The sequence below is a fragment of the Rhea pennata genome, chromosome 9 (genome assembly GCF_028389875.1).
Source record: "Rhea pennata isolate bPtePen1 chromosome 9, bPtePen1.pri, whole genome shotgun sequence".
NCBI classification, from domain to species: domain Eukaryota; kingdom Metazoa; phylum Chordata; class Aves; order Rheiformes; family Rheidae; genus Rhea; species Rhea pennata.
The window spans coordinates 28723031-28747673 of record NC_084671.1 but is presented as its reverse complement, the minus strand read 5'-3'; the positions used below and the strand labels follow the sequence as shown (position 1 = coordinate 28747673).

Sequence of the window (24643 nt, the reverse complement as noted above, 5' to 3'; positions counted from 1 at the left end):
GCAGGATACAAAATGGAGGAATCAGGAAAAGGCAGGAATCTAAAGACAGAAGAGGAAATCTATTGAAGGGTACAAAGATGACCAAGAGACAATAATCTTAAGTATGTTGAAGAAGGGGTGGAAAGGGCAAGAGAAGAATGGAGAACAAATATTTACAGAAGTGTAAGGACAGTTGGATGAGAAATGCATTCAGAGAAAAAAACTAAAAAAAAGGTAAAGATGCACATGCATGAGAGAAAACCGTGACACAGAAAATTTGCATCCAAATATATTCAGCTGCTATTGCATACAAAAACTTTGAATATATTGCCATAGCCATATACTAAAAATGCCCTCCAGTTCCTCCAAAACCATGTGATAGTTCTGCTTTATGCAAATTTGAGTTAGAGTAAGATTTGTTCCAATGTACAAGCATGTACATTGACCTGCTGCCTACAAAAATTAATTAGCGGAGAATTCCTGTTAGCACTGTCAATGGTAAGCCAGTGTACCAAGGAACATTTTAATGTGAGTAGCATTCAGCATACCTGGTAAGAAAACCTGGAAAACTTTTTGTAATAAGTTTTCCAGGAATGATTACACTGTGCAACTTCTAGTGCAACTCTTTTTCATTAGTTTTTTCCATGAATTTGAAGTCCATGAAACACAGACTAAAGATGAATCTTCTTTAAATGTATCAGTCCTATACCAAACACTTGAAGCAAAGTACTTTAAAGCCATATATGAAGATTCACAACACGCAGAAGTCTTACCCTCCACGTAGAATGCTATGACTGCATAACAGACACCTCCCAGCAGCGACACAGGAATCCAAAGTGAGCTGTCCAGATCAGGGTGCATGGGAATGACGTATTTCAAATTCAAAGGACTGCCATGAAATCCTCTGCTATTCACGTTTACCTTAGGAATCCAAGGACAAGGATACAGCTTCGTGCTCTTAATCTGTAACAGCTATAGGACTGGTTGAAGTAGTTTCCCAGAAAGTTGAGAGTCCTAAATTATTTTGGAATGTCTAGTACAAAGATCAAACACCCTTTGTGTGTTTCCAGAAATTAAGCAGCGTTCACTGGAGAACATGATGTCCTCTTATACTGAAAGCATCACCCACAACAAGTAGCTGCATTCTGGGCTAATGTTATAATTAAGAGACACAAAAGTTTTGTGAGAGCCGCTGAAAAAGGTGTATCTCATAGGTAGAACTTCAGGAGCTCTGGGAATAGTCATAGGGAAATACACTGTTCCTATAACCTTGAAGCATGCAATATTTAATAGCTATACTTTATGCAGTTTCACCAACGCATTTCCCTTTCAGGCAGATCTAAATTTCTCCTTTATATTCAGAACGTATCAACACAAACTAATATTGCTAACGTGGATTACAACAAGGAATCATATAGGAAAAAATGCATATGTTAGCACTTTTATTATAGTCTTGGCTAACAGCAGTACATAAGAAATAATATAACAGTAAAATTTTTGCATCTAGAACAAGTCATTCTAGCTACCAAATATAAAGCTCTACAAATTTAAAAGCATTGACTCCTAAAATAGAAACTGTAACAATGATGCAATAGAAAAACTGTGCCCAGTTTAGCAAGCTACCAAACATCTACCTTCTCGTTCCAACTCTTTCTCCTACCAGTAACTGAGTTTATCTGAGAAAGGTGGTCTCATCTTTGGTATCTTGCCATAAAACCACTGAACGAAACAATTAGCTTTGCAAGAGCATCATAAGAGAAGTGAAGGGGGAAAAGAGATCTTCAGAGATGTCAGACACCCTATGAATGACTGCCCCAAAGACTTGGAAAGAAGCAGCAATTAGCCACCCTAAGCATTTCAGTTAGGGCAGCAAGTGCCATAAACTTGCTTTCTCCAATGAAAAACACATGAAAATATTTCTCCTGCTAGAATTTGTAAATCAAAAGTTATTCGCATAAAAATCAGCCATAATACTTCATCATGATGAAATGTTTTAATAGATACATACTATTTGAAAGAATAAGACATTGCCTAAAACAGTTCCACAGGTAGTGACCAAACTATAATACAGCACTAAATGCAGGGACAACCTGCTTTTGTTCCCATGTTACCATAAGCAGAAAAAACAGGAAGAGACTATTAAATGAACATACACAGAGGGTTACATGTACAACTCATCCCCCTTTGCATATATTTTAGATTTCACAGTTTCTTCTTCAAGTACTGGTTGGTTCATAGTACTATTGCAGCTCACAATACTGTACTAACCTTGTATGCAAAGCCAGAAATGTCATGGAGTTTTTCTCCTTGGCAAAGTGGACAGCACCTGGAGCATGCTATATCCAAGATATTTGACAGATATCAGACAAATAGCTTAAAAGTACACAAATGCTGCAGTGTCAAAACAAAACCAGGGCTGTTGCAACTGATGAACAGTATGGGACTTTCTAAAACACTTAATGATTTAAGTTCTTTTAGTAAATTTATGACTATTGATTCACAAAATGTGTCAAAAGATTTAAAAAGTAGTAAAGTGCTGTGGAATGTTATTTAATGATAATATTGCTTTTTTTTTCTACATGTGGTTTAGGAAAGGCGAGACAAAAATTTGGAAAAAAACCATGCATTTCTAAATACGTTTAGTATGTACTTATTTGACAAAACAGGACTTAATACTTCTATGTATCTAAAAATATAAAAAGATTCTTGTTTTCACCTTTGTCATGGTGAGGGAAGACTGAATGAGTAAGGTGCAAAACTTTGAGAATAACTGCTTTGGAGAAGAGCACTGGAGCTTCCTAGCAAAGCCTGTGATGGAGGATTTTGGTTCATATTGTTAAAAAGATTCAAATATAAAAAGATTCATAAACAGTAGTTTTGGGAAGATAAAAATTTCAGTTACTAAGCAAGTTGATATTTAATCTAGCCACTTAAGTACCACTGAAAACATACATTTACTGTATAAGTCCTATTCCTTTTTTCAAAGGACTGTTAAAAATTTATTTATTCATATTTATATGGGGTCACTACTGTACCTGAGCGCAAAGAGAAAAAGGTTGTAATTCTATTTATTCATAAGCTGTTCAGATAACAATGTTTTGTAACAGATCACATTAGGAAATCTGATTGCTGGTTTTATCAGAGGCAGTAGAAAAGCCAAACATGGTGTATTGTTGTTTACCTTATCAGCTACCACATATGTAGCTGTATACTACAGCAGTTACGTGCTTCAGCAACAATACAAGCCGTTCTATGTGGAAAAAGTCTAGCCAAGGTCAGAAAAAGTCTCCCTTACTATTAGTATTAAGGAAGGTTAACTTTGGCTTAAAAAAGCATGTGACATATCAGAGTCGCTTCGAAAGTAATACTGCTAACTTCATGCTGGAGCAGGACCTCAAAATACAGTTTGCATTGATCTTATTAGGCACAATTCACTTTAAAAGAAGTGTGCTAGTATACTAATATTAACTGTTTGCAATACCCTAAAAATAGTATGAAAATTCAGTAAGAATTATATAACTTATTGTGCTTTTGAATATGGGAAACATTTATGTATAGAAAATTGCTCTTTGGGGTTTACTTCATTTACCAATATCAGCACTATTCTAGGTTTTATTTATTTATTTATTTATTTGCTACAGTGATGCCAGAAAATAACAGCATTGATTTATGTTCATCTACAAGGCAAGCAATAAGGATGATACCTCTCCCTCAAGGTTAAATCTGAAGGAAATCATGCCTGTCACATAGAATACAATGTGCCCCTTAAAGAGGCATTTCCTCTTCTTGTTGAGACATAAGGCATGCCTGAATTTTAGTTAGATAATTACAGAGGGCAAGGAAATCATCTGTTGCACTGAGCAGGAGCAAAAAAGGGCTGAATATCTCACAGACACAAATCTGTAAACACTACAAAAAAAAAAAAAAAAAAAAAATTAAGATTAGCATTGCAGGAATCCCTAATAATGTGACTATTAAAACAAGACATCACTGACAGTTGCTTATTTCTAAATGTAATAAGAAGTTAAAAGCAGGGGACTAATAAGCCATATAAAAAAGTAAAAATCAACTAATGCAAAGTCAGTCTAGAAAGGTTTCAGTGTATACTTTGTACCCCTAATACAATGGGAAACTGAAAACAAGCTCAATAGAAGAATTACTAAGCAGAAACAAAGTCATATGTGTATAGTATATAAAATACTGACTGACTACATGTTACAAAATGCATATCACAGAAGTTACCACAATGCATTTCCACGTTAAACTCTAAAGTAAACTCCAAGTCACACGTTGAGTAAAAGGCATCCTCTCCGGTATAACACCATCATAATTCAACTCCAGAATGTTTACTTTAACAGGGTATAAAGTAATCTGTAAAAGGAGACAGAGAAATACAATCTAAAAATCAGCTGTCTTCTTACTTATACACTTAGAAAACTGAAAACCTGTATATATTAACAGTCACAGTGAAACAATGACTTCATCATGAGTCTAAGAATCACCTGTTTACACAGTTTTAAAAACTCCTTCTCTAATTCTTACCAATACACATTGTATAGACTTTCTGGAAAATTTGAACGTATATATATTTTCACCTACACACGTATTTAGTTAGGCTTTCAGGTCGTTTCACTTCACAAACACAGACATTAAAAATTAACACAAGGACTGAAATCTATGCAGGCTGATCTTGTAAATCTTTTTCCAAAACCTCATAATACCAATCACTAACAAATTACTAAAAGAAGAACCCTTTAGGCAGCTGTTTGAACATCTTACCAAAGACTTTATACATGCTGTCCATGAACTGCACTGCTGTCTCCCTCTCCACTCTGCATCTGCATCTGCATCTGTGCCTGCATTCTTGCAATCATCTCCTGCATGCGACGAAGCTGGAAAAGTGGCACAGGAGAAGCCTTTAACCTTGTCTTGCCTCAGAGGATGATTCTTCATTACCACCACACTTTTAATTATTTATATTAAAGAATGCACACACATTTGTATTAAGTTTATCTGATGAGCAGTAATCTCAGGTTATGGTGTTTCGTTTCATTTTCTGAAATGAAAGAAAAGACTGAAACGAACAGGCTTTATTATTGTAGTTTAGGATCCTATGTTTAAGCATCCCTAAATGGAAGTCTTTGCTTTTTCTGAACTTAAATATGTAAAACCTATGGTGTCGAAGTGCTGAACAAACATCGCTTCTAACATAGTTAGAAGTCAGAAGACAAGCAGGATCGTGTTTATGTCCTTCCAACTGCACCTCTATCTGTTGGAAACAACCTGTCAGGATTATTTCTTGACTCCCTTGCTAGTAATGACTATGTGGAAGCACGTGTTACAGGCAAACCATCTAAGGAGACACATGCATTATCAAAAATGTTTGAATTCTTACAAGTTTATTTTAGAGCACTGGAATCTTTAAATATAGTGTAATCACGTAACTCAGCTATTGAGATTAGTTCAGCCATGCCACATGTACAACACCTAGAAATTCTTTTACAGTACAAAACTGCCTGACAGACGGGAAGTCAACCTCACTACTGAAGTGGTTTTAGTTGCTTTCGTGCATCTACACTTCAAATATCATAGGCTAAAAATTTAAGCACAAGAACAAAACGTTAAAGTTGTGAGACGTTTACCACGTCTTTCTTCACATTCCTTGGAATAATGACTCTTTTCATCCCTTTTCTGGTTATTTTTTGGATTTTGATAGCCAGTAAGACCATACTCGGAGGCTTGACGGTTGCCTTCTGCGAGGACAGACCAAAAAGTCCATCTAACCAGCCTGCATTCCAAACACTGGCTCCTAGGAGACGTGTGCAAAAGCACAAGATCCAGGTGCACACACAATTGTGTGATACTCTCTCAATTTCTACCAAACTTCATCTTTGGAACTTTCTAAACCAAAAAAATCTTATTTTTGTGTTTAGCGAGCACTGGTGAGTTTTACTTTTGAGTTTTACTTTGTCTGTGATCATGTCTCAGCATTTTTGAGCTCGTCTCTACTTTTGGCATGCACAAAATTCCACGCCAGTGAGTTCTACAACTTACAGACTGTGTTGAAAATACCTTTTCCGTTTGAAATCTGCCACCTATTAACTTTGTTAGATATGACCTGCTTCTTCTTTTGTAGTTTCCTATTCACCTTGCCATCTATATAAGTTCCTTACCTTGCCTTCTGCCATCTACTTCCCAACAAGAATATTAGCCTAATCGCACACAGAAGCGGCTTCAGATCTCCAATTCAGCCCTTCTGCCCACTCTTCACTTCTCACTGTAATTTTTCTAGGTCTCAACTATACTTTTTTTGCTTTAGAGGGACCGTGAAAACGGTGTTTGAGCTATGCATTATGGATTCATCAAGTTAGCAGAATGAGAATTTCCATTTTCTTCATTATTCCTGATAACTCCTAACATTGTTTCCTCATTTGCTGTAGCGCTAAACTCACTTTTTCTGATCTGCAATTGCTAACTTCAGAGCCTTTTCTCATGTATGAGGGTAGCACTCCCTCCTCCTGCAACATGCATTAAATAGAGTATTGATGACATGCTGTATGCCCCTATATGGAATCAGATTCCATTTGTTCCAGTAAATTAGTATTCTGAGACTCTTCTACACCTTTTCGCATTCTGTTTTGTTATCCCAGATGGAATAACTTTATATCAGCAAATTCTGTTGTCTTTCCCTTTAAAAATTAAAAAGGCTATGTAAATCACTTGGCCTAAAATAGTAATAGAAGAATAAAATTCCCCCTGCTACATAAGTGTGGTTTTGCTATCTTACTTCAGCTTCTTTTTCAAGTAGAATCTGGTCTTTGTTTACTTCTTCATCTTCTATTTTCCTAAAGACAAGATAAACACTGTTTAGCAACATGTATAAACTCTGGATCTTTCATTTCCATTGAATGCTTTGACAAGAAAAGGCTCTAAGAATAGCTATTTACCTTAATTGTGAACACTTGATAATACATAGAGAATTATTGAAGCATTTTCCCCCCATAGATTTAATAATTTTTTTACATAATTTTTTTCTCTCTTTTCAAGCAAAGCATCAATTTACCCCCTACTCCTCCAGCAATTTACACCCAGAACAAGTATAAGATTCAAAAAGGGTATCAGTTTAGAACATGCCAGATCTTCCTATACAGGTATAAATGATAATTATTTCTGAACAGTGTTCAAGTATTATAGTTTACTTGAGCATAACATTACCTTAACTGATTGTAATTTGAGTACCATGCAAGTATATCAAATTCAGAAATACTACAAACACTTAACTCAAATTTTCTTTTTCATTGGTGCAATAAATCAATACAAGTAAACCAAAATGCAAGTTCAGGATAAGGCTGGACAAGATATTAGCAAAAATATGGAAGCAACATATCAAATACTTAGTGCTTTAAGAAACTGTGAAACTGGAAGCATGGCTACCCCCAAGCAGAACCTTCCTTTGATACAGTTCTATCTCACCTCTCACTTTAAGAACCACATGTATGCTATCAAGGACCTAAAAAAGCGCACATTACTTATGAAAAGCTTTACGAGCAAGGCAAGTTATTTAAACAGCCAAAGGCAAAAAGACAGCAAGCCCCTAATTCTTTGTTTAGTATAGTATTGTGTGCAGATAAAATGCCAATCCTTAAATAAGTACATTTACCTTTTGAGAAAACTTGCTACTATGCACATGCACACCTGTACAAGTCCCTTGTAACCAAATCCATAAAAACAACATAATCCCTGTACATACCTTCTGACTGGAGGAACCTTTTACCCACTTCTCCACTTAGCAGTTTGAAGGTTGATTTTTTTCTACTATATTTTAGTAAATCCAAGATATGTTTTGTGTAACATACAATTATAGTACAAACACTGATTATTCCTGTTAAAATTAAGCAATGCTGTCAACCAATATCTAAGCAAACTATTGCTTAAATGGGACATCCTAGTTTTAAATTGAGAAACTGGGATTCAAAGAATTTGGAGATACTATATTCCCTAGCACTCTGCTACTACATTTCTCCTATCCCATGTTGCAAAAAGACAAAAAATCTACTAATAAATCTAATCGTGAAAGTGCTATCAGAAGTGAAAACCAAATAAATGAATGTTTGCTAAAAGGTTAACAGAGAAAAAGATTGTCAAAAAAAAATCCTCTCTGTGCCTGAAAGCCGCTAGGAACACTAGTGAATACAATCAATAAGCACTAATTACCAAGCGTTGTCAGTGGGATATGTGCAAATTTGCACAAATCCCCTACAATCTACCCTCACATGCACAAAATAAACAACTACATCCTAACACCACCTCAGAAATGTGAAAACAGAGACATGTATCCTATCTAACTAAACCAGATACCCAAAACCGTGTTTTAGTTTCACAAAGACAGGCCAATTTGACAGCAGTTTACTGTCCCAGATCCTTGGGCAAGGCTCTAAGTCCTCTAGAATTGCTAACTATTATTTTTAACAGACAGACACCATAACTTGGCAAAGTTTTTTTTTTTTTTTCAGCTTGAACTTAAGAAGACAGAACTGAAAAAACAGGGAACAACACTACGTCATTTTGCCTGAAGGGAAAACTGAACTTGTAGGCCAATGCTACAGGCAGAGGTGAACTCTTTTTCCTGAAAACTGACTAGGCACAGGACAAAACTTATGTCAACAAGGCAAGTTTCAGACTGAAAAAGGCTTTGCAAAGTATATCAAACCCACTGAAGTGTGCAATTACGAAACCCTCTAGTGGTTGAAATAAGAGAAGCAACTTAAAAATCTAAACCACGGAACACCCAGTTTTCAGCAAGAACTAAACTCTACTTTACAAACCCTGTTATTTTAGTTAAAAATGGGGGGCTTTGCCTGCCTCTCTTACCAGGATAGCTTTACTCTACCCACCACAGCTCAAAATAGTGTTGAACGACATTATACTATGACTGTTCTCCAAAGAAAATGTTATTTATACCACATTGAATAAAGCACTGCAGTAGGACATAAGTTTCTCTTTTCAAAGACACAGTCCAGACAGGTCTGAAAAGAAATTTTTTAATGTATTGGGGTTGATTTTTAACTTGTAGATATTTTTAGAAGCCATTTAACATACACATCTGCTCTGCTTATTTACCTTAAACATTCCAATCCAACTGTGTTAAAGCCCTAAGCCAAGCAGAGATCTAACTATACTCTTAATTTCACAACTGTTTCTTCAGATTTGCATACTAGTTTTTCTTATACTCAACTCCTAAGTGCAAGTTGACCAACTGACCTTGGTGTTGGCTGGAACTACAGAGATATCTATGATTTACCAATTCCTAGCAATGAAACGGTGAGAGAGAGACAGAGAGAGAGACAGAGAGAAAAACCAAAAACCTAGCATTCAGAGGAGGAAGAAAAAGCACATAATAGCACATAACCACAAGATGACAACCTGCCGCCTCGTTTGAGCCTCTCAGAGCGGAAGTTCTCATAGTGAAGATCTTGGGTCACCTCCTGAAGATCTTGCATATGGGTGCTGGAGGAAGAAAAAAAATTAAATACAGCACACACATGTACTCTATCAGATTGCTCAAGCAGCTCTCACATTCAGCACTGTATTAGGTCAACTGATCCAAAATATAATGTTAAATCAATCATCTACATGATTTTTAAAAAATGTTTATTTCTCCTTAGATTAACAATTCACAGCCGGCAGTGCTGGACCATATTACTGTTCAAGCTCTAGAGACAAGCAATGAGTGCACTAGTATGCAAAGAACACTGCAGGGAAGATCTGAAAGGCACCTTCCTACTCTTAAGCGACTCCTGATTAAAACACAGTTTGTTTGAATGGCATCAAAACCAAACAGCTTCTTGGCATGTATCTAACACGTCACCTTTTATAAGCATAGCATACTTATCAAGAATTCCACTTCCAAAACTCTTCTTTTAAAAGAAGAGTTCCAATAATTTTATAAGCTCTGCTATGAATGAAGAGTGTAGATGTGCATTGCAGAGCTGAATGACATTTTGATAAGTGCATTCCGAGAACTTAAGCCACATATACAGTAACATTTTTAACACAGACATCCCATTAGTGTCAGTAGGGCTTATCCAGCTGATGAAACTGCACTGATGTAACCCAGCTGATTTCAATTTACATGCAAGCATTCATTATATAGTTAAATTGAATGGGAAAAAGATTTGCAGTTTGACAAAAACATGATGATACAAAAAAAAAAAAAAAAAAAAACAAAACAAAAAAAAAAAACCCAAGCGTGCTCAGTGTCTGCACCTGTTTAATGTGCTAATTTAAAAGCTAACTTAAGTTAAATTGGTGCAATAAAAGGACCCTACCTCAGACCCTGAGACCTAAGCTGTCCTTTGGGATGAAGCCTTTGCTGAAGAAGCCCTGGGCAGGGGAAGCTAAGTAGCAAAGAGTGGTAGGTGGGTGTGCAAGTGTGTGTAGAGTCCTTTGCAGATAGATAGATACAGATATTTTAAACAAGCAGCAGGTATAACTCAACCTGTTTTACATTCTTGGGGCTCTGAACAGCAGTACTACTCTATGTTCAAAAAAGGGATTAGATAGGTGATTATTTGCACTGAATCACTGAATAACTCAGATTGGAAAGGCCCTCCAGAACATATCTGGTCCAATCCCTGCTCAGGTCAGGGCCAACTAGACCAGGTTACTCAGGGCCTTCTCCAGATAAGTGCTGAACATCTCCACTCACAGAGATTCCACAATCTCTCCAGGCCCCGGGGACTAATTTCACCTTCACAGTGATTTTTTTTTTCCTAATACCTAATTGGAGTTTTCTAACTTACATTAACATGGTCCTCAGCTTCAGGAAGTCATTATGTTCTGGATTCTCCACTTCCACTACACCCCATGGGTAGAGTCGACCTCTAACTTTTTTACCTTTGGCTTCAATCAGTTGATTGGATCCCACTACACAAAATGGAATACTGGCCTGAAAGCAAAATTCAAAAATTACTAGGAATAAATCAGAACAAAAGGAACTCTGTGAACAAGTCTTTTTTATTCAGCACTGCTTATTATGGTAATTGGTTTGTAATATTAACTTGAAGCTGTCAAAATACTTTACAGAAAAAAAAATCATTATTGTTATCTCTATCTTCTAGATAGGTGAGCTTAGACAAAAAGTTACAGTGGTCTCAAGGTCTCACAGCATGTAACTTGTTTTAAAGCCATGAGAGCAATCTGAAAACATATAGTATACTATTTTTGCCTCATCTACATATGTAACCTATGAAGCTGGTCTTACCTTCAGGAGTCTGGTCTGCTCTTTAAAATCTTCATCCTCATCTGATTCAGCATCAGGCAGGTGATAAATTTTGATGCCATGCTCTTCAATTTCATCTAGAATCTGAGATTTATAAGAAATGGAGATAAAAGTTCTGACTTTATACATATATTAAGTTCTCATTTAAGTTGATCAGTTATACACAAACGAACTCTTGAGAAATTTGGACCTATCTTACCGATCTAAATTACTTGCAAAGTATCCATTTTTTAGACACCATATTCCATCACGACATTCAACAACCACTTTCCACAGACTTTCAGGCAGACAGTAGTGCATATTGCCATATGTTACTATTATATCCTTCAAGAGAATATCTACTCAATAACACTGATTATTGTGTAGAAACAAGATCTGCAATAGAGCATTACATCGCTCAGTCTCTAATATTTTATTATACCCAAAATTATGTCTATCACTAGCCACGAAGTTTAATTTTAAACACAGCTATAAAACAATACAACACTTCTTCCTTTCCAGTTTCACACCAGCTGCAACTGTCAAAACTGAAGCACTATCTCCCCGGCCCCTATTCAGGAAATACTACTATACTTCAATTTTGAGAAGAAAACAGAGTTCCTCTTCCAAGCCTGAAGAGAGATTCTTAAAAAGTCAAGAAGACAGTAACAGAAGTTTTAACTTTGTGGTACCACAATTTTTCACTCTGCGGACTGCAAATTTATTTTTATTGTGGAAGTCCCCAACTTCAAGCAGTCTTGTTTTATTTCATTTTTTAAATATGCAAATGTATTTTGCTTTCTGTTTATCTCAGTTCATTCACATCTTGGTTCAAATTGAGAACACGCAGTTCATTCCTCATTCAAGTTGCAAATTAAGAGAGAAAATTTGTTTAATTTAGGTAATGATCACCCTCTTTCTTCCAATTTAAGCTGTTACTTATAATGCTTAGTAATTATTTTTAGTTTTTAAGGTAACGTAGCAGTAGCATAGCCAAGAAAGAAACAATGCATGAAGTGACTTTAAATGAGAACAGTTTTAAACCCAGCACACAGCAGGTAATCAATAGAGACCCTCAAATAACAACAACAACAACAATGTTTAACCATTTTAAAACTGCTTAAACATGCCCATCACAATACTGTTCCAATGAAAGGGCTGTCCCTGCAATCAATCAAGAATTCAAAAAATATACTTTGCGTGGATTACACACAAATAGAGCTCTACACCTTTTTTAATCCTTTGCATTTTTTTAAATGAGAAAGCACCAACACGGAAATCATAATTGCTTTGAAAAGTCTAAAACTTCTGTTCATCCTCCCAAATTTATTATGGGGAGGGGGAACGATTTAAAAAACAGAGCTGCAATATCACTAACATTTTCTTTTCCTATATTCTTGACTGCTAGTTTAGGAGTTGTATCTGCAGCAGAAATCCAGTTGCCAGAAATCTCAATTTTGCTCTTAAAAATTTCCTACTTCTGCAGAATTCCAGCAGAACAACTATTTCAAAGTAAAGTATACCTAACTTACCCAACTTGCAATAAAGAAAACTATGAGGATTTTCAAAATAATTGAAAAAATAATAGATAAAGTTTTAAATGTAACAGCTATGACCTGATCAGCTGAGCCCTCTGGCAGTTTTCTAAATTTCAGCCTCCCACCTCCAAATACAACATCGAGTCCTGCTAAGGGGGCAAGGCTATGGAAGAAAGGACTGGAATGTATCACCAAACAGAGGGACATACAAAAATAAATAAATAGATAAAATCTCTGAAAATCCTATTTTTCATACATCACAATTCTGACTGGGCAAAAAAATATATGCAGATGGCACTGTTGCTGCTTTGGAACAGATCAAACTGGTAAGGGAGGAATTACTATCAGCAAATGCATTTAAATATTTTTAAAGTCCACTTACAACGTATTCTTAAATGTAACCAACCCACCATTCTACAGGCAACACTTAAAGTACAACTTCTCAGTTAAACACATAACAAGAGAACTTGCAGCATATCAAACTGCACGTTTTCCTAATGATTTTGAATAATTTTATCCTACGCACACGAGATTATATTTTTCTTGGCTACGATGGAGTGAAATTGAATGAAAATGTTCCTCTCTTCAGTGACCACACTACTATAACCAAAGTCCAACATTTTCCTGTAAGCTAAAAAACTTACCCTTTTCTTTAGCCTCTCTCTCTCTTTCAGAGAAAGTGTATCAGCTTTGGCAATCACTGGTACAATATTAACTTTGTTGTGTATGGCCTTCATAAACTCAACATCCAAAGGTTTAAGACTAAAATTAAAATATGAAATAAAGTTTAATTTATTTTAAAGCTAAATGACCAATTTATTTTCACACCAATACAAATAATGTCTCAAAAACACTCCCTGGATTACAACCAGGGAGCTAATTCCAGCTATTTGTATCCATATTAGATGACATGTACAGCCTTGCATACTCTCCTTATGCAAAGGGATAGAACACATTCATCAACTCCGTAATACTAATACTTAAGTAATAGCAATCTGATTCTGAAAATTTAAGTCAATGGGCACAAACCCCACAAAACCCTGAAGTAAAATCACTTCAAAAATAAAATGTCAGGAAATACCTACCCATGACCAAATGGTGAAATGAAATAGAAGCAGCAGTGAACTCGGTTATCTATGATATGCCTTCTGTTCAAACCACTCTCATCGTGCAGATATCGCTCAAACTGCTCATCAATATAGGAGATTATGGTCTTAAAACTGTAGAAAAAGCATATGGATTCAGGAAATCATGTTCATTCCCAAATGTTCAACAATTTTAGTGACCTTTCAAAAGTAATGTTAAAATATCACACATTCTGTTGACGAACCAACCTGTTGGTGGAGAAAATTAATATTCTTAAATCAGTAAATTAAAGTAAAAGAGCACATATCTTAGCACGTTAATTAAATCGAAACAAACAACTGTCACTATAAATATACTGTGCACTATTTTTTTTATATATATATATATATAAATATATATATATATTTTAACTTCTAAAGCAAATTTCTCTTGGCCTAGTATTTACCTTTTGACTAGAATTAATTATACGTGCTCGAGATGATCTAAACTTCTTGTTCCAGATTGATTTAAAACACCAATTTACTGTGGATGATGCAACAACAAACCCTGCTAACAGCTGCACCAGAGCTGTAGAAACACCAGAATCTTGCATCATTATTGCTCTGAGTTGCATCCATCTGAACCACTTTACCTTAGACACAAAGTCTGTTCAGTTTGAGAGGATAGCTATATGCCTTCTATTGCATATTTGCCAAGAATAAATACCACATGCTACATAGACCAGAATACCAGTTTATTACTGGGTAGAAGAATTAGAAAAGAAAAAAGCATACACACAGATGTTGGCATATATAAATTAGATATTCCTTCCAATTCCCAATTAACTGAGGTGCACCAGCATTAGAAGTGAAGCACAGATCCCAGACAAATCTTTCCTGATGGCAGAATGGCAGGGGGGAGAATACGGTGGGTACAGCAGGAGACTTGCAGTGAGCATGGTGAGAACAGAGAAGGCAGGCTGAAGCACAGCCGTGACTAAGGCTGACCACCACAGATCTCAAGGTTATTTCTCAGTAATTATTATAATAGGAAATTGTCAAAACCCAAAATTTGAAAACAAGAATTCTCAAATGAATGTGGACAAGAGATAAAGGTGGGTTTTTACATGCACCAAAGACTAGATGAACTACTTTCTCAGAGTTTTGTTGAAATTCTTGTGTCCTCAGTGGTTCCACTGCTTTCTGACTATGAAAGAAATGCCGATGGCACAGTTTACTTACTTAACCTTCTAAAGTTTGGAAGGGTATAAAGAAAAAAAAATTACAATATTTACTCCAATTGTTTGGAAATTGCTGCTGACTATTTTTTAATGTATCTGAATAAACCCGTAACAATTTAAAACTTTTTAAAATGTGAAGCAATAAATACACCTAAATCAAACTTCCTCAAAACAATAAAACATGCCCATCTCTCTGAAATGACACCTCAGATTCATCACATAACCTAACACACATACACAGAAGATAATGACTTAACAGCATAATCACTGCAGCATTCTCTCTTCCTCTGAAAAGGAGTATTGAAAGAGTTACTGTCACCACGTGGGCTGTCTGCCTTGAGTTGCATATCATTATTAACATAACCCACTTCAATTACTTATTTTTCTCCTCAAGATAGATACAAAATAAATGACAGTCTTCATACTACATCAATATATACACTGTGTACATACCAGTCTCGACAATTGATAGCATCACCATATCCTGGTGTATCTACAACTGTCAAACGTAGTTTCACCCCTCTTTCTTCTATTTCAACTGTTGAGGCTTCAATCTGCACAGTACGTTCAATCTTTTCTAAAAGACAACAGACTTGATCTTTCAGAATAGAATTTATAAGAATAGATCACTTTGAGATAAAATTAAAAACATTAACTGGCAACTGCAATTATGCAATGAGTATTATTGCACAGCTAACCTTCTAAGCCCTGATGACATGACAGCATGACATAGCAACTAAGTTCTTTTGAAAAAATTTGTTTGATATTATTTGAAATTTCATACTTAAAAAAAAATACAGAAACTGAGACAAAAATGATTAAGAAAAACAGTAGGTAATTGGTAATCTGGGGAATAACACTAAATTGCATGTAAGGGATTTTTTTCCAAAATGTTGAAAGGGAAAAGTAATCGTCAGCTAAGATAATAAATTATTAAAATAAGTCTTTCAATGAGTAGCACAGAGGAAAAAAATAGGTAGCATCATTCTCTATTTTCTTCCAATATTTTCTTTCGTCAGATTATTGTATGCTTCGATTAACAAAATAAACAGGGACTCAGAGCAGGGGAAGAAAAAGAGGTGAAGACAAACATTCACAAAATAACCATCCAAAGCAAGGGAATCAAGGTGCAAGTCCAAACAAACATAAACAATGTTTATATATACATATGACATTTTTAAAGCAAAAGAATTGGCAGACTTTTAGGTACCAAAATGATTCTTGATCACACCAAAGGAATGAAAGATAACTACCCGATATTCATTCCTTATACTCAGAGAAACAACAGTATCCGACAGTGAACTCACCAGAAATTGCAATAGAAGTTATTACAGCTAGAAATGACAACTGACTGTTACTACAATCCAAAGATAAAGGCATTGAACTCCAAGGATTTGCAGTAAGAACTGAGAAACTAAAAGAAAAGTGTGTTTACCAGCTGCTCCTGGGATTATTCTTTCTGGGTAAAGATCTGTCAAGAAGAGGCTGTTTATTAATGTAGATTTTCCCAATCCAGATTCACCTGTAATTCCATATGAAGACAAACTCAATTAATATTACATAATTAATCTTAACTGTATCCAAACTGTATCATCTGATCATATTTTTTTTCCATGTTAAATGCAAATAATTTGTTCAATTTTGGTCTAAAGTTTGTAAATTTGTATTAGAAGCAAACGTTTGCACAAAAATTTTGGATAACAACTTACACTTCTCAGGTTTATAGCATCCTTTCTCACAACTTTCACTGAAGATTTGTAATTAAACCTGCTGGTCAAGTGGACTTGTGATCAACTTAAAGTTAGACTTAAAAATTCCTACTCCGTGTCTCATGATTTTTTAACACATGCTTTCCTGCTATCACTCTAGAAAATAAAGATTGCATACAGTGAGAAGCGAGATCATGTCTAGGTAATATAATCAGTTTAAACAGTGAAAAAAGGCATTGCTGAACTTTTACACAGCCAGCCATCATAAAATTTTGATTTTTGCCTGCTTTTTATGCTAATATGAGATACAGGAATCTGAGGGAAGAGGAATATGACACTACCACTGAGTATACACACAGCAATTTCTTCACAGATGAAATAGAGCATTACCAAAGAGTACTATAAATGTTTCTGTTCTACGGCTGTTGAGCCACCAGGAAAGTTCAAAAAGCAACTAATTAGCTAAAGACCAAGATATCAATCAGAAGAAATGTCCACAGTGTAAAAAAGACCACCAAGTCAGACTGCTCAGTACTTGAATTAACTGAACAATTCATTTACGAGAAACTTGTTTTTCTTTCAGATGTTAACAGAATTGATCAAAAAATTGAAAGTAAATGTTGGGCCACTTGATCCCTCTAAGCAGCAAAGTCTGTTCTGCAACAGCAATTTGACAAAAATACTTGGACAAAAGAAAAAAAAATATGGAAATATTTTTAAATAAAGATTTGACTAGTATCTGCTATTTTTAAGATTGGATTTTGGCAGTACAGCCTTCACCAATAGAAGAGACGTGCAGTCAGACTAACTCAACAGTCACATGGCACCATTTCAGCAAAACCAAGAAAAGTTTGAGTCTAACCAGGGGCACATTCCATACTTTCTGTCTGGGTAAATATTACATCTAAAACAAATCAGTTTTCATTATCTCCATCAAGGATTAATGAAACGAGCAGTTATTCTAATAACTGGCCACAGTTCATTGAATCGCAAGTAAAAAAAACTATTTAGATGAAATCATAGCTCAATAATGAGAACAAATATGAGATTGTTGATAAATACAAGTGACTGGGATTTCTCCAGAACACCATAGCCAAGCAGCTAACAAAACTAAGTTCATATTCTCACAAACCATGACAAACAATAGCAGAAAAAACAATGAGAAATGGAAGAATCATTGGTCAGGACTCCATCAGTGTAGATAGTTTTTAAAGAAATATTTCCCTGCATGGAAATTAAGAAACGTGTCACCTTAAGACATACAGTTCAACGCAGACATTACAATATCACCCACAAGAGAAAGACTGAAACCCCTATGCATATGTCAACAGAAAGAATTTGCATACCAAACTGTTGAAATAATCAACATTTTAAAGCATAGTTTATTTTATCTTAATCTACTGCTGCCTTCTCTTAGCGTATCTTAAAATATCATTCCAAATTCTCAACACAGTTTTCGGAACTTTTTCCCAAGTTCTCTCACTGTAGTCTTCCTTTACCCCTTAGGATACTGGCAGATAACTACCCTAAAGTTAACTCCTCCATGTCTCTGAGTTAAATTTGATAGCCTTTCCTTCACTCTGATATCATGTCATTTTCCCTCATCTTCTAGTTTACAAGAAAGAAGAGACAATTGTTTGGCCTATATAATTTTACATAGCTTTCGGCCAGAGCTGCTTTACATGGTATTATTCGCAATTAATCTCAAAGACACCTGGAAATTAAGTTTAGCTACAACTGATAAAACACATGTTTGTTTTTCAGAACTGTCTAGATTTTTAGGATCAGAGAACAATAAACTCCAAAGAGTTAAGTAGATACTATAATTTGAAACATGTACTTGAAGTGTGGCTTTACCCTTAGATTTTATAACGTATCCACTAAGATGTCATGCTAAGCAAATTCAACAACACTAAAATAAAATGATTCTGAGCAATGAAAAGACACATTTAGCAAGCAGTATAACTGAACTTAATAGCAGTGTCTTCATTCCCCCTTCCATCCTCCCCCTCACCCAAGGTAACAGTAAACAACTATCATAAAATTCTAGTAAGACCAAAATAGGGGCCAGCTCTGTCTGGCACTGAACTGTAAGAAACAGGATACGAGCAATCCTGTGGCTGTTGTTTGGGAAAAATAATGACGGGTTTGAAGACAGGCTCTTTCCATAATTATTGTAATCTCAAAAAATTAAGAACTTAAGTATCTATTATCACATAGCATACCACCTCTCCTGCTCATTTCCAGTCATGTCTCTTGGGCAGATGTAACACACCGAAGGAATTACATGACAGTAAGAAAGAATGCTATTGCATTTAAACCAATTTATTAGGGTACTTTTGGTAAAAGTCTGTTCTGAAGATGAGAATTGCAGAGTTCGTTCACCACAATTCATAAGTTACAGCTCCCAAGCAGCATTACCAGGCAAGATACAAAACATGCCTAAGTTACATTTACTACTAATTTGGGAGGCTATTTGATTCACAAAAATAACACAGATCTATAAGAAAATCAAGTATTTCTGTAAACATATTTGATTTCTCTTTCCATTCCTGATATCCACACAGATTCTTAATGAAATGCCTAAGAGAATTTCAATTTAAATTATAATGGCTAACAGACAACCAATATTAATTTAAAAAGTAGAAGCTCGTATCAAAGCCAACAAATCCAGTTCCCATTCCTCTTTCACAAGAATATTTAGACAGGAGGAAAGAAGAGCTAGAGAGATTCAGATTCTTTTCAACGATATACCAAACAGTTTAAATAGAATAGTCGTCTTAACTCTATTCTCCTAACCAAAATAAGTAAGCAAAAAGGTTGTATTAAAACCCAAAAAACTTTTAAGCTAAATTTTAAATGGAATACATGAACACTATAAGGCAAAAAAGGAAGGAAGCAATGAGCACTGGAGTGCAAAACAAAATTTCTTCACTGTACTAACAAAACTCTTAATGCATTCAAGCATGGTTTGTAATGTGGAGAACAATGAATACCCAATAGATTATAAAAGAAAGTTAAATGCTACAGTACAGAAGAGCTGTTGAATACTATCTGAAGGCTTGCAACGTTATAAGTAATATTCATTTCAACTGCAAATTATCTATAAGCAAATACTCATTTTGAGGAAGACTACAAAATGTTTCCTTACCAACCACCATAAGAGTGAATTCAAACCCCTTTTTAACAGACTTCCGATGAACCTGATTGGGAAGGTTTGCAAATCCAACATAGCCAGGGGTTTCTGGATTGGTAAACTGAGCAGGCTGCTGCTAAAGGCAAAATAAGATAAAATAAAGTAAGATTCAAGACATACTTGCTTGTATTACTGCTTTCGTCAGTTATTTCAAATATTATAAACTATAATCAAATAAAGGTGTGGGAAAATCATAAATTTTGTGGATCTTTTAGCACTCTGAAGTCTCCCCTTGGCTCTTTACTGTTCTTACTAGAACCTTTAGTGAAACGACAAAGAAAGGTGTTTCCATTTATCAGGAAATGATGGCATACGGGATTACTTCTCCATCATTTAACACTTTAAATCATATGTTTTGAAACTATATGATGTACAGAGAGAAAACTACAGGACTGTTCCTCTAATTAAGCAGTTTCATAATAAAGTATAGATCAACTGCATGGAAAAAGAAAGAAAGCTTTGTTTATTCAACTATACAGTCAAGAACACTTTAAGCAAATAAATAAACATACTTTTTTTTTAGTTAAAGCATGAAGTGCAGTTGCTAATCACACACTTTTTAAATAGTGTTCTGGTACACAATTAAAATTTTAAAAAGTTTGTGGTAGGGTTGACATATACAAGTAAAAGGACAACTATTCCTGATCTGTTTTTAGCACATCCAAATAAAACCACTAAATCTGCTCATGAACTGGCAGACATCTGCTGGAAGTCATGATCAGAGATCTCTCTAAAAAGGAAAATGAAAAAATACAATTCAGGGTTTCAGATATCCAATACTACAAATAGAAATCTTTAGATGTATTGGCTTGCCTAATCAGATACATTACTCAGGTACCTTCTGTCATTCATTCCACTACCAATGAGCCAATACGGAAGTTTTACCTATTATACAAAATGCATGGAACCAAGAATTGCTTGAATACCATACACCACGTCAGTAATGGTATTAAGTAATTAAGTTACCACATTTTTTTAAAGGGGATTTTGATAAACAGATCAGTTGTATTTAGTATCTATTTAGTAAAGGAATAAGGATGCAAACAAGAAAATAAATCTAAGAACATTCTTTGCTTAAAGTATCCCTACTGAAAACTAGCAGAATGGAAGTTTCAATGCAAAAACATAACAGGGAGCTTCGGTGCCATTTCATTATCAAAAAAAAAAAAAACAAACAAAAAAAAAAACCAAAAAACAAATGCCAGGAGTATTATCAGTTCACCAAAGAGGTTTATACTACATATAGGAAAATACTTGCACATGTTTGACATTAATGAATCATCCAATACCATGGTATCTAAAAGTGAACTCTCTTATTTAAGCTTTCAAAGTTTAGAATGCACATCACCTTCAAAAACAGCGTAACAGTTACACATTCTCTGCCGGAAGACAAATACTTAAAAACAACGTATCAGTTTTACATTGTTACATTTGAATAGGGAAATGTCATTCTTACCTTGGACATTTTTAATGGCAGGTCAGGAACAAATCTGAAACAAAATGTTTTTCAATGTATTGCAGATCATAAAGGGCGGGGAGAGGGGAAGCAACAAATATAATCTCCACTATTGCCCAGAAAATTAAAGAAAGACAACCCTTGAATTTATTTTGGACAACCAGATTTTGAAATAGTGCAAAATTTTCACAGGACATCAGTAGCTGAATCTTAACTATTAATGAGGAGCAGGATTTTCAGTAACCTTCAAGAATTTTATTCTTACTAACATCAATGGACAAAAAATTCAAGCCAAATGAATGTGAAGTACTAAAGATACTAATTATGTGATGAGCAATTTTTAAGCCTGAAAAAATAAAAAGTTTTCACCACTTTTAGAAACTAATCAAACCAAACACATTGTTAAAAGACACCTTACTATTTACAGGAAACATTTTTTTTTCAAAGCTTTAAAAAAAAAAAAAAAAAAAAAAAAAAAAAAAAAAAAAAGCATGCAGACTTTTTCTTCTTAAAGCTCCTCCTCCTCCACATTTCCTGTCATGCTGGAGTGTGCTGCAAAGAGTTGATACCTTCAAAACGAAACACCTTCTCTTCTTTGACCTGGATGCATGCAAATTCAGTCATCCCTTTAAACTTTTGTTTCCAAGATATGTTTTTCAGACACAGTTGTATCACTTTGAGATACAAAACAAGAGGGGAAAAAAAAAACAGAACGTCTTATCTGACATCTCCATGAAGCAAAGCCTCTTAAAGAACTGCCAACACAACTTAGAGATCTGCCAACACAAGAAGACTTCTATTGCCTAATTCACATGATTTCAAGAAGGGGTATAACTTGCTATGACAATATAAAAATATCAGCAAATGCTGTATCTCTGGCAGATGAGTGTTCAAGTCCTTTTCCAGCCTCCCTCCCTGACTTAACCTCTTTTTCTAAAAAGGTATTTGTTCCCACTTAGAAAGCCCACATACCCTAACTGCCTTTCATCTAGCTGACTCTCAATTTCATTCTACATATTTAAAATTATCATCATCTGACCCTTTCCATCTTCAAAGCACTCTTGGCTCTTGCAACTATCTCCCCTCCTGAAGAGCAAAGTTTTACAGATTACATTCACAAAGTCATCATCTTAATACTTTCAAATCTGCCCTCAGAACTAACTTCTTCTTTATTTACAAAAAAAGTTAGTAACTGCTTAAGGAGAACAAATCACGGTGAGTTAAAATGGTGTGTCTTAATAAAGCTCAGGTGATAGCATTTTTTTTGCTATAAATACAATAGTTTCCAGAAGCAAATGTCATAGCTACCAAAAACCATCACCAATTTCAAATGAACTTTGCCTTCTGCTTGTCATAAAAAGTTGGCTTCCTGTTGATCTGACACTTAACAGCTGGCTTTGCCTTCGAGATGGCTTTTGCAAAAAGCATTTAGTTTGGGAGGAACAGACCATTGCATTGAAGCAATTTGGTGTAATTTCACCTCACGCTGAACACTCTGGCAAAAATCTATACTCCCTTTTACATTCAAAGGGAGAATAAAAAACAGGCAACACATTTTTAGCTGAAAATTCTAAAAGTAAAGCCCGGTATCTGCAACGTCTATATTTCCGCCAACAAATCAGTCTGTGAGCAATGAAACATTCTGCTATTGGCAATGTTACTTCTGAGACTTTTATCTTCACGCACGATTGCTCTGGTAACAACTCTTCCTTCCGAGAGCGTTTCCTGCCGAGTGATGTCATTGATCTCTCCTTAACTATTCTCCATGAGAGCTTTTCAATGCCAAACAAAGCTAGATCCTGCTAGAACACAGAACATTCCTCTAATTCACAAGGCCTTCTACCCAACCACTTCTAAGAGCAGAGGGAAAATTCTCACAGCTACTGGGCAGCGAAGGGGAGGCTTTTATGCAGCTGGATAGCAGACATTAGGGTTTGATATGTGTACCTAACACAGAAATCTTTCACATTGAATTCCCTTAAGGCCAGTAGCTGAACTCTCCCACGCACGCAGCAACGCAGAGTCTTGGAGCAGTCCAGATTTTCCTCTGGAGCAGGTCAGTCACGTTCCTTAGCCTCTGGTTTAAAGGCCCCAGCTGGTGTTTCGCAAGAAAGCATCGTCTGGAGCACTGTATGTAAACGACACTTGGGGCTACTGCCTTAACTCACTTAAACACCCCCTCTCTAGGAACAGGAAGCTGCATCTTTGAAAGCTCTCGCGTGAGGTTTTGGGTAGCTTATGCTTTTAGGTGACCTGGGCATGCGAAAAACTATGTGGAGAAAGACAGGATGTTACTTGGCCTCTCAACAACGAAACCAAAGCAGGTCGCCACTTCACAGCGAGCGGCTTCCACTACCTCTTTATGCCGCATCCTGGGAGCTGCCTCCCCCCACCCCAGCCTCGCTTCCTCCTCATCAGCCTCTTCCCGGCGTGCCTCCCGACCACCCCTGCCCTGCCCTGCCCTGCCCTTCCCCACCCGGCGCATCCCCGAGGGGCGCCCACAGGAGCTCCCCGGCCGGCCTCGGAGAGGCCAAAAGCGCCCCTCCCCCCCCCCCGCCGCGAGCCGGGGAAGCGGCCGCCCTTTTCCCGCGCCTCCTGAGGGGGCCACGCGCCGCGCCGCGCCCCTCACCTACCTGCCGGCCCGCGCCGCGCCGCACGCAACCAACCGCCCAACCGCCGCTCCCGCGCGCGCCGCGCCCCGCCCCGCCCCGCCTCGAGCGCCGCCCCGCCCCTCCAGGCGGGGCCGGGAGGCGCAGAGCCGCGGCCCGCGCGCATGCGCCCGCCCCATTCCCATAGCAACCTGCTGGGCCAAGGGTACGTGGGGGAGGGACCACCCTTATGTTGGTAGGTCACGCAAATCCCTCTTCTTTACCAAGATGGCGGCCGGCCCCTCGGCCTCGTACCCAGCATAGGCTTCGCTGCGGGCCTACTAGAGGTAAAGCCGTTCCCGGTGCCCGGTGGCGGCAGCCGCGCGGGGAGGCGGCGGGGGGGGGGGAACGCCTGAGCTAAGAGGGACGGGGCAGCGGGGCCCGGCTCTGCGGCCGGGCGGGCTCCGCTTCCTCCAAGAAGATGGCGGCAGCAGAGAGACGGGCTCCGAGGGCGGAATGTCTAGCGGGCGCCCTCTCTCCCCCCAGCCCTCTCCCCCAGCTTTCCGCTCTATGGTCGCGGCCCTTGCGATTGGCGCGGGGTGGGCCACGTGC

At 36.8% G+C, this 24643-nt stretch overlaps 2 protein-coding genes across 4 annotated transcripts in view; one reads left to right on the top strand and one right to left on the bottom strand.

Moving 5' to 3' along the window:
- Positions 1-1957: 1957 nt before the first annotated feature.
- SEPTIN2 (septin 2) lies at positions 1958-24135 on the bottom strand. 3 transcript variants are annotated; one of them, XR_009959244.1, is made up of 14 exons: positions 24077-24135; positions 21444-21477; positions 19943-20063; positions 16518-16604; positions 15536-15659; positions 13863-13997; positions 13422-13539; positions 11243-11344; positions 10782-10927; positions 9403-9486; positions 6767-6824; positions 4759-4871; positions 4222-4350; positions 1958-3888 (listed from the first exon to the last, which is right to left on the bottom strand). XR_009959244.1 is itself a non-coding variant. In XM_062582409.1 (13 exons), the coding sequence occupies exons 2-12, from the start codon at positions 21450-21452 to the stop codon at positions 4767-4769; spliced, it is 1089 nt and encodes a 362-aa protein (XP_062438393.1). In that variant the 5' UTR covers positions 21453-21477; positions 24077-24135; the 3' UTR covers positions 1958-4350; positions 4759-4766. The 3 variants fall into 3 exon arrangements, 2 of the variants coding, with proteins under 2 accessions (XP_062438393.1, XP_062438394.1); XM_062582409.1 differs by having other exon boundaries at positions 1958-4350; XM_062582410.1 differs by having other exon boundaries at positions 1958-4350; positions 19943-20060.
- A 135-nt stretch (positions 24136-24270) lies between these two features.
- Positions 24271-24643, top strand: part of HDLBP (high density lipoprotein binding protein) — a 39472-nt gene continuing 39099 nt past the window's right edge. Inside the window, exon 1 of the mRNA XM_062582222.1 lies at positions 24271-24378. The gene's annotated coding sequence lies outside the window, so the exon portion shown is untranslated. The remainder of the gene's footprint in view (positions 24379-24643) is intronic.

Excerpts from the sequence above, each read along its gene's own strand:
- SEPTIN2 (XM_062582409.1), bottom strand. Across the intron at positions 10,928-11,242 it reads AGCAGACCAGACTCCTGAAG|GCCAGTATTCCATTTTGTGT; the intron begins GTAAGACCAGCT and ends TTTTGCTTTCAG. Across the intron at positions 4,872-6,766 it reads TACTTGAAAAAGAAGCTGAA|CTTCGTCGCATGCAGGAGAT; the intron begins GTAAGATAGCAA and ends CCACTTTTCCAG.